This window comes from Anopheles marshallii, chromosome 3 (assembly GCF_943734725.1).
Source record: "Anopheles marshallii chromosome 3, idAnoMarsDA_429_01, whole genome shotgun sequence".
NCBI lineage: Eukaryota > Metazoa > Arthropoda > Insecta > Diptera > Culicidae > Anopheles > Anopheles marshallii.
The window spans coordinates 74,094,696-74,108,767 of NC_071327.1; the positions used below are offsets into that span (position 1 = coordinate 74,094,696).

General features: G+C 42.6%; 2 protein-coding genes across 2 annotated transcripts; one reads left to right on the forward strand and one right to left on the reverse strand.

Annotated features, from left to right (window-relative positions):
• Positions 1-1,364: 1,364 nt before the first annotated feature.
• Positions 1,365-10,195, reverse strand: LOC128712071 (catalase-like). The gene is made up of 2 exons (XM_053806966.1): positions 10,142-10,195; positions 1,365-2,825 (listed from the first exon to the last, which is right to left on the reverse strand). The coding sequence occupies exons 1-2, from the start codon at positions 10,193-10,195 to the stop codon at positions 1,365-1,367; spliced, it is 1,515 nt and encodes a 504-aa protein (XP_053662941.1).
• Positions 10,196-10,984: 789 nt separating this feature from the next.
• Positions 10,985-11,774, forward strand: LOC128714062 (transmembrane protein 70 homolog, mitochondrial). The gene is made up of 2 exons (XM_053808940.1): positions 10,985-11,491; positions 11,559-11,774. The coding sequence occupies exons 1-2, from the start codon at positions 10,985-10,987 to the stop codon at positions 11,772-11,774; spliced, it is 723 nt and encodes a 240-aa protein (XP_053664915.1).
• The last annotated feature ends 2,298 nt before the right edge of the window (positions 11,775-14,072 follow it).

A 14,072-nucleotide genomic window follows, 5' to 3' on the forward strand; every position in this document is an offset into this window, starting at 1 on the left:
CTCAAACGCTCACTTGTCAAAACCACACGCAAACGATTCCGGAGGCGCTAGGGTACGCGCAAAACGCACAACGGAAGGATTACGGGACCTTTATCAGAATGGTGTCCGAAACGGCGGAACACTAGACGCACGGTAATCAACCTGTTTCACAAAGCACTTTTCGGAACAATGCGCGATTGGAACATTCCCATTCACTGTGGTGCAGAGATCGGGCGTCAAAGCAAATGCTACGCTAATGCTGCTGTTTGTGTTGCCTGCGCCTTTTTACGCTAAACGTAATAATTGCACTCATACACCCATGCAAGCGGACACATCAGAATGTCGCACAGTGGTCGGTCGCGATCCGTCACGGTCTCTGTAAAAATATTTTAAATGTTTTCAGCAACAAAATAACTGAAAAGGAATGAATTTTAGTCATTTTGATGAGTGTTTTAGTTTCTAGTTCTATTTAATTTACCTTATTTGTTCCTTTGTCGTTAGATTCAACCAAGGCTAGCTGCAAAAGATGGCGGCCGAAGCATTTGATGTCCGCTGAAACAGGTTATTAATAATTGTCTGATTAGAAATTGTCTTTCTGACTGCCTTTGTTTGCAAGCCTTTGTTTATTTACATATTCAAATTAGTTTCCAACAAAATATGGCCAAATTGTTTGGTATGGTCGCCCCATTTTCCCACACATTTATGCACAGTAGAGCTGTCGGAAAGCAAGCGTCAAACAATGACAACCAATTTTAAATGCACGGATAATCCGATTCCGACACTATGGGAAACGAAATCAAACATGATTTTGTCTACATTTGGGCGCAAAGCAAAAAGTTTGGTACTGTTGCCAGTTGAGAGCAACCATTATGCTCAGAATTCCGCTTTCTACATATGAATATTACGATGTCACCTTTGTAAACTAATTAACACGATTTCGTTCTATGTATAACTTTTTCAAACACATGATATTTCTTTTCGTATTGTACATGTTCTGGTAGCATCGTTGAACCATCATCAAGTCGTTGTTCTGTGATATCTTAATAAAAAGCGAGTTCGTTGAAAAGCAAGTTTTTTTTATATAAAACCATTAGATTTTATTTTTTTGTTAATAAAATTGTTTACAAAAATAACAAATACACGAGTGTTTGCCACACGCATAGGAATATTGCACTCGGTCACATTTACACTGGATATGCGCAATTGTGCATTTGTGGATTACATTGAACAAAAAAAAACAGAAAAAAAACATAAGCCCAGATAGTTTCGTAAGAGGCCGATCCCTTTTTCGGCGTTACAATGATTGTTGGTGCTATTTTGCCCGTGCATGATCGAATGTAAAACGATTCCGAATGCGTCATTGATTAGCCAACATTATTATTTTTTTACAAACTGGCCGAACGGTGCAGCTTCAATCCCTCAGAAAGTTGACGGCCAAAATCAGCATCGACCATGGCGAAGTTCTTCACCGCACGTTCCTGCAGGAACGGTGATGCATTTGACAAGTGGCCCACAATGTTGCTAATTAGCCGCTTGCGGGCAGCTTCATCCAGCACGCGGCGATAGAACACGGCCGGCTGGGAGAAATCATCATCCTCCGATACTTCATAGCGATCTACATCGCCAGACAGCTTCAGCTGTGAGTTTTGCAGCTTGTGCGCCACGGGGCACGGTTGCGGACCGCTGAACGAGTTGGGGAAATAGTTTGGAGCACCACCCTGATTGTCGGTAGAGTTCATCGGTCCGTCACGCTGGTAGTTGCGCACCGGCACCCGGTAGGGGCAGTTGACCGGTAGCATCAGGTAGTTGGCACCCACGCGATGACGGTGCGTGTCAGCGTAAGCGAAGAGACGCGCCTGCAACATCTTGTCCGGGGACGGTTCGATTCCGGGCACAAGGTGAGACGGAGCAAATGCGGCCTGCTCCACCTCGGCAAAGTAGTTGCTCGGGTTGCGGTCGAGCACCATGCGACCGACCGGGATCAGCGGGAAGTCGCTCTGCGGCCAGATCTTGGTCAGATCGAATGGGTTGTACGGTACCTTTTCGGCCTGTTCGAAGGTCATCACCTGGATCTTCAGCGTCCAACTGGGGAAGTCCTTCTTGGCGATCGCGTTGTACAGATCGCGAATGCTGTAGTCCGGATCGGTGCTCGACAGGTCAGCGGCACGGGTCGTATCCATGTTCTTGATACCCTGATCGGTCTTGAAATGGAACTTGCAGTACACCGGTTTGCCCTCGGCGTTAACCAGCTTGTACGTATGCGAACCGTATCCATTCATGAAACGGTAGCCATCCGGAAGACCGCGGTCCGCGAAAAGGAACATCGTCTGGTGCGTCGTCTCCGGCCGGAGGGAAATGAAATCCCAGAACATGTCCGCATCCTTCAGGTGAGTGGCCGGGTTGCGCTTCTGCGTGTGGATGAAGCTCGGGAACAGGATCGGATCGCGGATGAAGAAGATGGGCGTATTGTTGCCCACCATATCCCACACACCATCGTCCGTGTAGAACTTGACGGCGAAACCGCGCGGATCGCGCACCGTGTCGGCGGAACCGCTCTCACCACCGACGGTCGAGAAACGGATGGCCATCGGGGTTTTCTTGCCCACCTTCTCGAACAGCTTCGCGGCACAGTACTTGGTGATGTCGTGCGTGACCTGGAAGTACCCGAAGGCACCGGCACCCTTGGCGTGCACCACACGCTCCGGAATACGCTCGCGCTCGAAGTGGGCCAGCTCGTCGATAAGGTGAACGTCCTGCAGCAGAACCGGACCACGTGGACCGGCCGTTTGCGAGGCGGTCTTCGTACCGACCGGAGCACCATGGCTCATGGTAGCCGTCGTCTTCTCCTGCAATGATCCAGTGGGTGTTAATAGAGAGAGAGAGAGAGAGAGAGAGAGAGAGAGAGAGAGAGAGAGAGAGAGAGAGAGAGAGAGAGAGCAAAAAACAAAGATGTTAGACCAGATCTCGATTCGAATTGCTAAAACTAGTTCAGCTGCTGCCTGCTCTGTGCATGTTGGACATCTCTAAATCAATGGCCCAATTTTTCCCCCATTCTAATCTACTTCGCACGCATCATTCTAATCAACGAAACATGTCTTTCGAATCAACCGGACAAGTTACGGAAAGGTTGAAAACAGGCAAACTACACTCTTGGCCAATGCTCAATGAATGATCTTGCCCAGTTCATCGGGGTTCAAGTGAACGTTTCAGAAGGGTAGCTGAAAGAAGCTTAGGGGGAGAAAAAAAACTCGACTGACCCAGATAGATTCCAGGTGCGTTGCCGAGACGAGACCGTGGGTTTCCACACGCGCGCGAATAGTGCTCGTGTGACTTTCGAATGCAGTGCCGCAAACCGATGGTCATGCATTTAGAGTATCAAAACCATTCACCGTGGTTTATTAGGGAGTCCATACGATTCCCCTTTTGAGCAAAATAATACAGTTAGATCAAGTATATCTTAACAGTTCTAGTCCTGAGCTCTAAATTCCTAAAGCGAATTCTAGCTATGAGATGCAGATTGTAGCCATTGTTAATTCCTTGTATTTATTTTAATTACAACCATATATTTAGCAGTTGAAGTACACAATTCTTTACAGAATTATATCCAAAATGTCCGAATATAGACGACTCTCAAAAGATACATTTATTCCTCCGAGCTTCATGAATCTTTGTGGAATAGAGTTTTCAGACTCATTTATTCAATCAGTCCCAACTGATTATTAAACGCTCCTAAACTAAATACTAATACCAGCGACAGTTTGATACCGATAATTGGAAAAGATGACCAACACATTGTCGAAATCACAAGAAACAAAAGCAGTCTTCGCTCTTCCAGACACCCGAGAGCTCTGATAAACTCCCGAGTGCGAGCCCCTTAAAAATGTTAACCACAATTAAAAAACAACCTTCACGGTGTGTTAATTTGCATTTCACTGGCGTACTTTTCCCTCCATTGTACATTCATTTTTTTTCGTTTGGTTTGCTTCTTCCATGCGTGGCATACATCAGGCATCCAAACGAGACATGCATCATTTAAACTAGAACCACCAGCGTAGTGCTTTGCTGTTAGACACCGTAAAGTATAATTTCTGTTGCGTTCCGGTGTGTTACAGCGGAGGATATTTAAATTTGACCCTGGCTGGCCACAACACACACACAAAGACACACCGGAAAGGAAAAAATAGTTACTACCGGCAGAAGTTCTTTTCGCTTTTCGTGCGGTTTAGGTGCACATCAGGGGTGTCCGTTAATCCTTCACAAACGGTCGAGTTAGCTAATTATTTGACCAGTTAACGGAACCGATTTGTGGGTGCTTCAATTAGCACCGGGGCACCATTTAAAGTGGCCAAGCGGTCGTTTACTGATCATTCCACGATATTGATGCATGCCGGGCTTAATGCTTAACCTTAATATTTAACTTAATCAACAACAGAAATATCATTTTATCTTAAATTATCGTTTCCACGTCTAACGAGGGGGCCCTATAGATAGAAATAGTGGGGCGTGTGGATTCTTGTTGCTGAGGGAAATAGGTGCTCCAGTGGTTCGGGATTCGGTCCGGGATGATTGTCCGTGTTATTTTCGTAACCTGAGATAGCCACCAGCGTTTACCAGCACCGGGGCCCAAAATCTTATCGGTGTGGAACTTTGTCACCGGGCCCCAACGAACACACACACACACACATGTATGTAATCTCCGACAAAATATAGGCGTAATAAAGTAAAAGAAATCGACTGCTTTAACAAACAAGCGATGTGGCCACAGTAGAATTACATAAGCAAGTACACCAAGGCTCTTTCTCGCGCATGGTGAACCGAAAGCAAACAAAAAAAAAAGCGCCGGGTGAAGGAAATGGCTCCCACAAAACGACAAAAGTGTATGTAGTGCGATTGTTATTGTTGCGCCCGATCGCTGAAAACATGCAACATCACTGGATTCGGGCAGCTTTATCTTATCGCAAACGATGGCGAGGAGTTAAAAGAAAACAATTTTGTCTTAGTCCAACCGAAGACTGTGCCGTGTGCGTTAAGACAAGACAATAACTATATTTTTGCAAAACAGGAGAGCAAAATGTGTGATTGAAGAAGATGTGGTTTTATGTCTTTCCTGACGAATTGTCTTATCGGGAGGCAATGGTTGCCGCATAGGAACTACATTACATTTCTGCGAGGAGTTCCAACATTTAGCACACCATTTAACGACCATGAGCCTTAACCTCCCACAAAGCTTAACGTCGGGGTGAATTACAATTTTTAGCTTGTTTGTTATTTAGAACGCAGAAGACGTTTAATTATCTCACTATCATCAAACGGAACGTACAATCGTTTACGCACCAGGCGCAACGAAAAATAACATTTGTTTATGGCCAGTTATGCCATTCCGAGGGTGAAGAAAGTAAGATGCACTCTTCCGATACCGGTTTCTTTGCATTTTCCCGGTGCACCACCTTTAGACAACATCCTAGGGGAGCGCCACCGGTCAGATTTGCACGATCAACGTTCGATCAACGGGAGGAAAAATAACATGGGGAACACACAGTAAAATAAACACCCCAAACCGGTCACGCCGTTATTGTACGGGAGAAGGGAGCTCTACCAACGCATGTGCGTGTGAATGGGTGTATTTTGAAAACATTTTTTAATACTCAGTGTTGATTTTTTTTGTATCAACAACTGCTTAAGACCATGGTGCATGGTGCAGCTTGCATAAACTGCCGGCGAGGCGTAAGCCGGGTTCAATTACTTAACTTAGTTGAGGGGGAAGAAACTTGCGCTTGTAAACAATTTCGTGTCGGCTGCAATCGCGCACTCGATGCAGCCTTGTGTGGATCGACGATGCAACACGCATTTTGGTTGTATTTGTGCAAAGCTTTTACGATTTCACTACGTTTACTTCAGCCGAAAGGTGTGTGTGTTAGTTTGTTTGTTTGTTTGCACCATTTTAATTTAAAATGTTTTCCCTAAAACAAAACACTAAAACGAATTAACAAAAAAACACTGCAAATAAAATCTGATCAAAACCCCGACGGAGATGTTTACGAGAGGGCCATTTTATTGCCGCAATTTAAAATGTTTTCTTTTTGCTCAAACTGTAATTAAAAAGTTGGCCACAAAGCTTACCGGCAGCATTTGAACGGAGAGGAATTCGCAGAGATCATAATCGGACACAAAACTCGTTTTAGCACTTTTAAAAACCTGAAGCTGGTTTTGCGACGTGGCACGACATCGCGAGGAACTGTGTGTGTGTGTGAGCGTGTGCAGGGCATCACAAGATCGCTTCCACAGAGTTAGAACCGCATTTTTGTGTTGCCCAAGAATTACTTCAACAAATTTATCCAATCAAGTACGACGTAGGAATTCTGACCTCAATGCCAAAGAAGTAGCCGAATAGGGGGGGTTAGCTTTAATAGTGGTAAATTCTTGTTCTCAAAATCTCACAATCCACAGCTGAGGTCAATGCTGCACAACAAAGCCAGTCAAATGCAAGGATGAGAGTTGATAATTCCGAACACACACACAAAACTCCAAGAGCTTATCATCATTGTTGATTCTGGCTGTGCAGACGGCTCCGAATGGTGAGTGAGAATGTCGTTGTTGATATGGCTCAAAGACACTTTGCTTTCAAAGGGAATTCGTTCGTCTATGGTCAGTGAGAACGAAGGAAAAAAAATAGCCAACACAAAACACATTAAAATGGTCTGTAAAGTGCACAAAAAAAGCCCACCGAATGTTCTGAAGCGAAACAAGAATGAAAGCCAAACGAGCGAAAATGCAAAATAGAGGATGGTACGGTAGTAAGAACAAAAAAAAGGTTGACCTTGGATGGCGCAGAATGCTAAGCATAAACAGTGTCAATACGGCTTGACGAGTTTGCTAATTCATTTGCATGTTCGGTGCGAATTAAAATTTTAAGCATATAAGTCAACCATCTTGCTGACAGCAACCGGTGGGGCGAGATGCTTCAGATCATTCCAATTATCAACAAGTGAAGCTCATTTGATGTGATATTGTTAACAATCTAATAATATGCCTAAGCGTATTAAAACAGCACTGTACGTTGATAACACGCGTAGGATCATTGTTAAACTTTACAATTCACCCATAAAAGCTACCTCACATGTTGCATAACAACCGGCACTCAGTTCCAAACGGAACCATCTGCCTATTGGTTGTTTTAATATGATTTTACGCAAATAAAAAAGCACATGATAAGTTATCTCCGTCCTTCTGCCTTGGCAGAACAACACAAGGGGTCAAACGCATTACCTTAGATGATAGCGCAAAAAACATGTTTTTTTAAAGGAAATTCTGCAAAACCCGAACGAAACAGCACAGCTGTCGACCAAGGAAGTTGACCTATTGACCGGTCAGGCATCGTAAAAGTCCACCCTGGTTAATTAAGACCCCCTCCAAAGCAAAACTAAATAAAACCATTAAAATCCGGTAGATTAGAGCGCTTATCACCAGCTCCAGACTGATTCTATACACTAAAGGACTTACTCTGGAAGAACCGGCCAACCCCCGACCATAAGGAGGGCACTAAAACATGCTGAGGGTACCTTTCTGTTGGCACTGTCCCCAAAGAGGTTGGTAAAGAAATTTATTTAACCGTCCTCCATTCGGTTGGCTGAAATGATTGGTGAAATCAGTTTACGTTTCTATTTTCCTGTTTCTTTACCGCGGGTACTTAAGAGCTGGTCCCTTGGTGTTATGTGACAGGCCGTTACTGAGCTATCGACAATCTTAAGGTGAGTTCAATAGGCACGGGGAGGGGGTTCATTAAATGGCGCGCTATCTTGTATCACGCGTACGATAATGCGCGCCGGTACATGGTGTGCGAAACACCGGCACTCACCGACACACGCACCCGGTCCCGGGTTCGGGCACGTACCGATACGGAGCTGGGAAGGACTTTGATATCTAACCATCGCGCCATGGAAGTTGATATGCAAGCGGACGATTAAATGGTATCGTCGTTGACAAACCGGGGGCTTCAACCATCTTAACTGATGTCGTTGACGCAGCTCACGTAGTAGCAGCGACAAGATCGAGATGGCTGCGATCGGGCGGGAGGGGCTGTAATTATATTTAACCAGAATCATCGATCGCCGACAGTTGGGCGCTTTATGGAATGGAGGCATAAAAATAACCCTTCGGTTAATCACGCTGGCGTACATAATTATCTTCCGTGCGTGTTTTTATTATGACGTTATAATGGATGTCCTGTCTCATCGCTCATCGTCGAAGGGTTCGTTTATCAAGCAATTGAGGGAAGTTATTGGAATGCTAACATTTTTATAGTAAAACTAGTAGGAAGAGAAGTAAAAATCTATGAATTAGGTTGTGTTTTTCACCTGCAATTGAATTGTAGCACATTGGCGTGAAAAGCTACGCCACGTGGCTAATTGATTACGTTATGGGTGCTTAATGCGGTGCGATTGGAATGTTCCCACAAATGGGAAACATTTGAGTTGAGATGCAGCAGGGTGTCTTGTACCCTTGTAGTAGTATAGAATGGGACAGAGACGTAATTGCGTGATTGAAGGTTGTTATTGTCCGATTGCCACCGGATGGATCAGCGCAACATGTAAGAACATATTGTTTGCAGCCACACTAATCGATATAAAAAAAGAGTTTTAAATCTGTTTGACAAGCAAACAGTTATTAATCACACAGCTGCATCAAGTCATTGATTGCGCAATTCGGTTGAAATTGCAGCATTTATTATGCAATTTTTGTAGGAGAAACATTTTGATATGTTGTATTAGAATTGCCAGTAGGCCAACCAGTCAAGACAGCTCGATGAGAGTTCTAGAAACAGTTAACGAAGGGTGTACCTCAGGATGAGGATAAAGGAACCTTAAGAGGAAAAGATAAGTGACCTAGCTTAACCTAACAAATAAATTAACCGCATGAATATCGTTCTAAACCTTCGGTTTGCGATTTCGCAATCGTGTAATTATTTGTTCCGCCCTTCTGCGTCCAACACCTATTCTATTTGCACGTTCAGCTGTAACCCTCTTGAAGGTTAACCAAATCGATCAAATCATCGGAATAAATAAGCAAATTGATTAATTTTCATATCTCGCCGATCAGCTCTATCGAAGTGTAACGCGGTTGGGAAATCATTGCAGTGCAATTAGTTGCAAGGGATATTTGTTTCCTTCTGTATGTGTGATTATTCTTGTGCAACGTTTAGAACGATCCTTCCGTAGGTGTAAGCGCATCATTGAACCGGAACTAATTTCTACACAGCGTCAGCTTGAGTTGTGTTAGGGACTGTGGGGCCGGCTGCCGTTAAGTGATTCACAGTGCAAGCCCTTGCAAGGGCTTTTTTTGCAAATCATGCTATCGATGGCCGGCACAGACAGCGCAGACAAAGTGGGGCGGTATCGGGGGGGGGACGAACGAGCACAGCGACGAAGCGAGGAATTGCAAATATTTGAAAATGGCGTTATCATTTGCAGATGCACCACTTGTGTGAGGAATTTATTTGCATGTTTTTTTTTAATGTAAGATAATGGAAAACTTCCGTCTCTGGTGTATGATGCAATTAATAACGACGTTAATGCAACAAAGCGCAACTCCAAAGGCCCAAACCGTCGTCACGATCAGTTTGTTTTGTGAGGCCTTTTTGTCTCCAGTGCTCGAACACAAACAGATTTACCAAGTGGTCAAGGTTTTCGCCGATCAATGCCATTGGGTCGTAAGATTCATGAATTTACAACGGCCCAAGCGCGAGTACTGTGGCTTCCAACGATCGGCTCTGCTTTACTACACTGCGCAGTTTTTTTTTCATTCGCCACACTTTACTCCACAATCTATGATGGCCTATGATCGGACAGCGGTACAGTAATGCTGTTGTAGGCCGACGATGCTAACCAACAAAGCCCAGGGGTTGAAGCGTCTGTTGTGGCCGGTGTTCATTCTACAATTTGTGCCATGGAGAATCGGCACTTGATGAATAAAGATTAACCTTACGGTTAAATTTGAGGCGTGCATCGCATGTACCGCAAACCGTACGATTGGCAACGGGCCAGCCCGGTTCTTCTTGGCAGCACAAAGTTAGGACTTATTCCAAAGGTTCGAATTGTCGTGTATCGCCAATCGGTGGTGGTGACACGACACGACGTAATGGCCGAAACACTCTGTCACCACTTACCTTCTGGGCATCCCGGAACGCGTTCAGCTGATTTTCGGCCGGATTGCGCGACATCTTTGATGAGTTTTGCTTGTTTTCACTGTCACAACACTGGAACAACCCACTAGAAGGCACAATAGTACAGCGCGTAGCACAACACTTGGCACAACCGAATCGTTTGCCGAGACAGAAACAATTGAAGGTAAATAACCGGATTGTTGACTTATTTTTATAGAGAGTCGAAAGCTAGTGATGTACCGCACGAGCTGAAATGAAAGCTCCGGAACGGTACGTTCCGAACGTGCAAAGCACTATCCGCTCCATAATACAGGGTAGCTAGATGATTGTTTTGCGTGTCAAATGTTTCGTGAACAATTGTTTTTCTGTGTTTGGGAATATAATTATATGTTATTTCTTTCCTTTGAAGTACCATTGAAACAAAGGTTTTTCAAGTCACGGTGTTTACAATATCGCAAATTACAAGCATGAATAATTCAGCAATAAAATTCCATTGCTTTCGCTCAATATGCATCAAAGTACTATCCAAAAACCATTTAAATTTCCTTTACAAACATTACTGTTTCGTTGTATATTGCAGCTTTTGTTTCAATAAATCCTGGATGAATTGTTAATAGTGATGGCAATACTGATCAACCATACTGGATGACAATGACGGATCACGCGACCATTCGAAACACCAGTGAAAAAGCATCACCAAATCACATCGCTAGGCCAGCTGTCAAAGTGACACCAAAACAAAGATTATACAATTTCGGTCGTTCGTTTCGTTGGTTGCTGCAGGTTACCGGTAGAAAGGCATCGGGATTTAATCGTGCAAGTAATCTACAAAACTTCGAGTGTGCAATGCATTCCCTGCGAATGGCACTGCCGCGGTTCGTTCGCGTAATGCCAAACTGCAACTCGGTCCGGACACAATTGGTCGTAAGTTTCGCTAACCGTTCCTGTGCGTTCCAACAACGATACGATACAGTGACACCCGTCCGGACACTGTTCTCGACAACAACACGTGCCGCTAGTGTTCCGGATTCTGCGAAATCCGCCAAAGAAGATAATTTGGCCGACAGAGTATACTACGGAAGTCTCACACCACAAATACGTGCCGTGAAGGTGTTTTCACTGGCCACCAGCATAGGCGGTATCGTTGCGCAACCAATTCTACTCGAGCAAGCTAGCAAAGTAGGCGGCATGCCAATGATAGTGGCCGTTTGTGGATTTGCCGGATTTTTCACCTTCGTCACACCGATACTGTTGCATTTGGTCACTAAGCGATACATTACAGACCTACACTATGATCCTACGAATCAACAATACACGGCCACCACGATTACGTTTTTCCTACAGCGGGAAAAGGTAAAGTATACAGAAATGATTGAAAATGTAATGTTTTCTATGCTAAATGGAACATTTTTCGTTTTAGACACAATTTAAGGTGGAGGATGTTACCGTACCGGAAGTGGGTGGATTATTTACGACATTTTTAGTGAAAAACAAAGCCTTTTTTGTCGACCCGCAACTATTTCCTGACCCCACGCACTACATCAAAATAATGGGATACGACAAACCGATCGATTTTAAGTTTGAAGAGGCCCGGGAACCCAGTGATGGTGAAAATAAGACAAAAAAAGATCGATAAGGTTAAATAAAACGAAGCTAATGATTACTATTTAACTACAATTGCTGTGATAGCGGTTTAGATTTGTGTGATTAGTTTAGTCTATTGAGAAGAAAATATTATAATGCGAGTTTTCTCTACAAATTTGTGAGCAAAGTATTGCGCCAAGAGTTAAATGTTTCATCCTGTCATACAAAATTGCTCTAATGTAAAATTAATCATCCAATATCATAATTATGTCAGAATATTTGAATATTTTCTTGATTAGTTGGTTGTGATGTGTTATTGAGTTAAAACGACATCATTGAAATAATAATTTCTACCCCGAGTAGATAGAATTTGCTTTATACTATATGAAGTACTTGATTGATCATTAAATCGATATTGCATTTAGTAGCATGAAGTAGTAGTAATAGCAGTAGTAGTTTAGTAGTAGGAACGAAGATTAGCATGATAAAAACAATATCACCAAAGATTAAACTTTTATTACATCAGTATAGCTGTCGAATGCAAATAGAAAACTTAACAATTTACTTACGTTGCAAATACTTATTTCATCTAAAGTTTTCACGGTTCGGCACAGGAGAAGATTGGACAGCTTGTTTAAATACAAACAATGTTTTTTGTTTTTATTAACATGTTATTTTTAAGTTCCTTGTTTCCTGTCTCTTCTTTTCTTTTAATGTGGCGCACATTTGCAACCTATTGTGACAAATTTTGCTGTATCGTGTTGGGTTTTTTCTGGGTCGTACATTTATTTTTATGTTCCCTTCACTTCTCCATACCGTTTGTGGATGGGTATTGCAGAACAGGGAACATTTTTGCCATTTCCTATACCGTTAGACAGTGTTTTAATAGTTTGAATTTTGGATTGGAATCGTGTAGTCAATGGTTATACTACGACACTACAATGTCTGTTAGCTGACTGATCATATCTAGTTGGAAATAGTTCCGCCGGTTGTCCCGTTTTGTTGCTTTTTTGTTCGAGGTGTATCTTTTACGGGACATTGCATTCTTTTTCCCCGTTTACTATTTTACTGTTGAGTGAGGACCGAAATAAAGAGGTCTTGTTTGGAATTGTTTAGCACTGGCACCACTATTGGCTACTTTTATATTTTGTGTAACGTACTTCTCAATAATATTTGATCGTTTTGCTTTAGCTTCTGCGCCCTGCAGCAAGTAACTTTGCAAACGGAGCGCTTCACGCCACACACCACCTATTTATATCTATATTTGTTTGCTCTCGGTTTCAATCGATCATAGCTGCGTTTCTTTACAATTCTTTTAACAGAAACATTCATTCTATCAGACACAACGATGGTTTAACCTTTTACCGTCCTGGGCTTGCACCGGTTTCTGTCACACATTTATAATTTATATATATATAACTATTTACCTACAATATACCTTACATTTGCATGCATCAGTGTCTCGATTGGGTTCATTTTGTCTGTGTCATCACCATTGGCTGCGCTCATTTGTTGTTACCGTAATAATTATAATTAAAAGTTGCTACTATTAGTTTTCTGTTTGAGTTTTGTTTCCTTCCATTCACCGTGCACAATTCGTGTAGGGCAGTTGATTCGATTTGTTCTTTTTTCCTATGAGATGCTGTGTTGGCATTTAGTTTTGTTTTTAGTTAATCGTGTTTGTTTTTTTTTCTTCATTTGCTTAGAAGTACTACGAGCCCTGCGTTTTTCGGTTTGTTATTTTTTGTGTTTGTGTAAAAATTTGCTTTTAATTTTGATCACCTTTTTGTTTGTTTGTTGTTGTATTTCATGTCTTTTTTCTCATCTCTCTCTCTCTCTCTTCCTTTCGCCTTCCCTATCAGAGCTTCGTGTTTGGTTCACGTGCTATCCTAGTCATAATTGTACAAATTGGCCGAAAAAGATATGCCGAAATTTTTGCTGTATGGCGTGTATGTTGCGGGATCGATGTACTATCGGGTAATGCGTTTATTTCCTCTATGGTTGTTGAATTAGTAGCTGAACGTTGGCGAGAAATAATTGCTCTTTAAATTACGAGTTAGAATACAAAGAATCATAATTGAATTTTATTTGTTTTCAAATAACCATACGTTTGGTAAATGATTTAATTTTTCATCGCTTTAGCGTTTGGTTTTGAACACTTGCATTAAAAAAACTGAACAACAATTCGCTTAAAAATTATCACGAAGTATTTAACTAAGCATTCAGTTATTTTCATTTCAATTCATTGCCATTTATCAACCTGATTTTCCGGATTTGTAAACCAATCAAAAGCACGTATTTATAATTAAACGTACGAATCTCAAAGGCGATTGTAATTTTCCGTTAGATT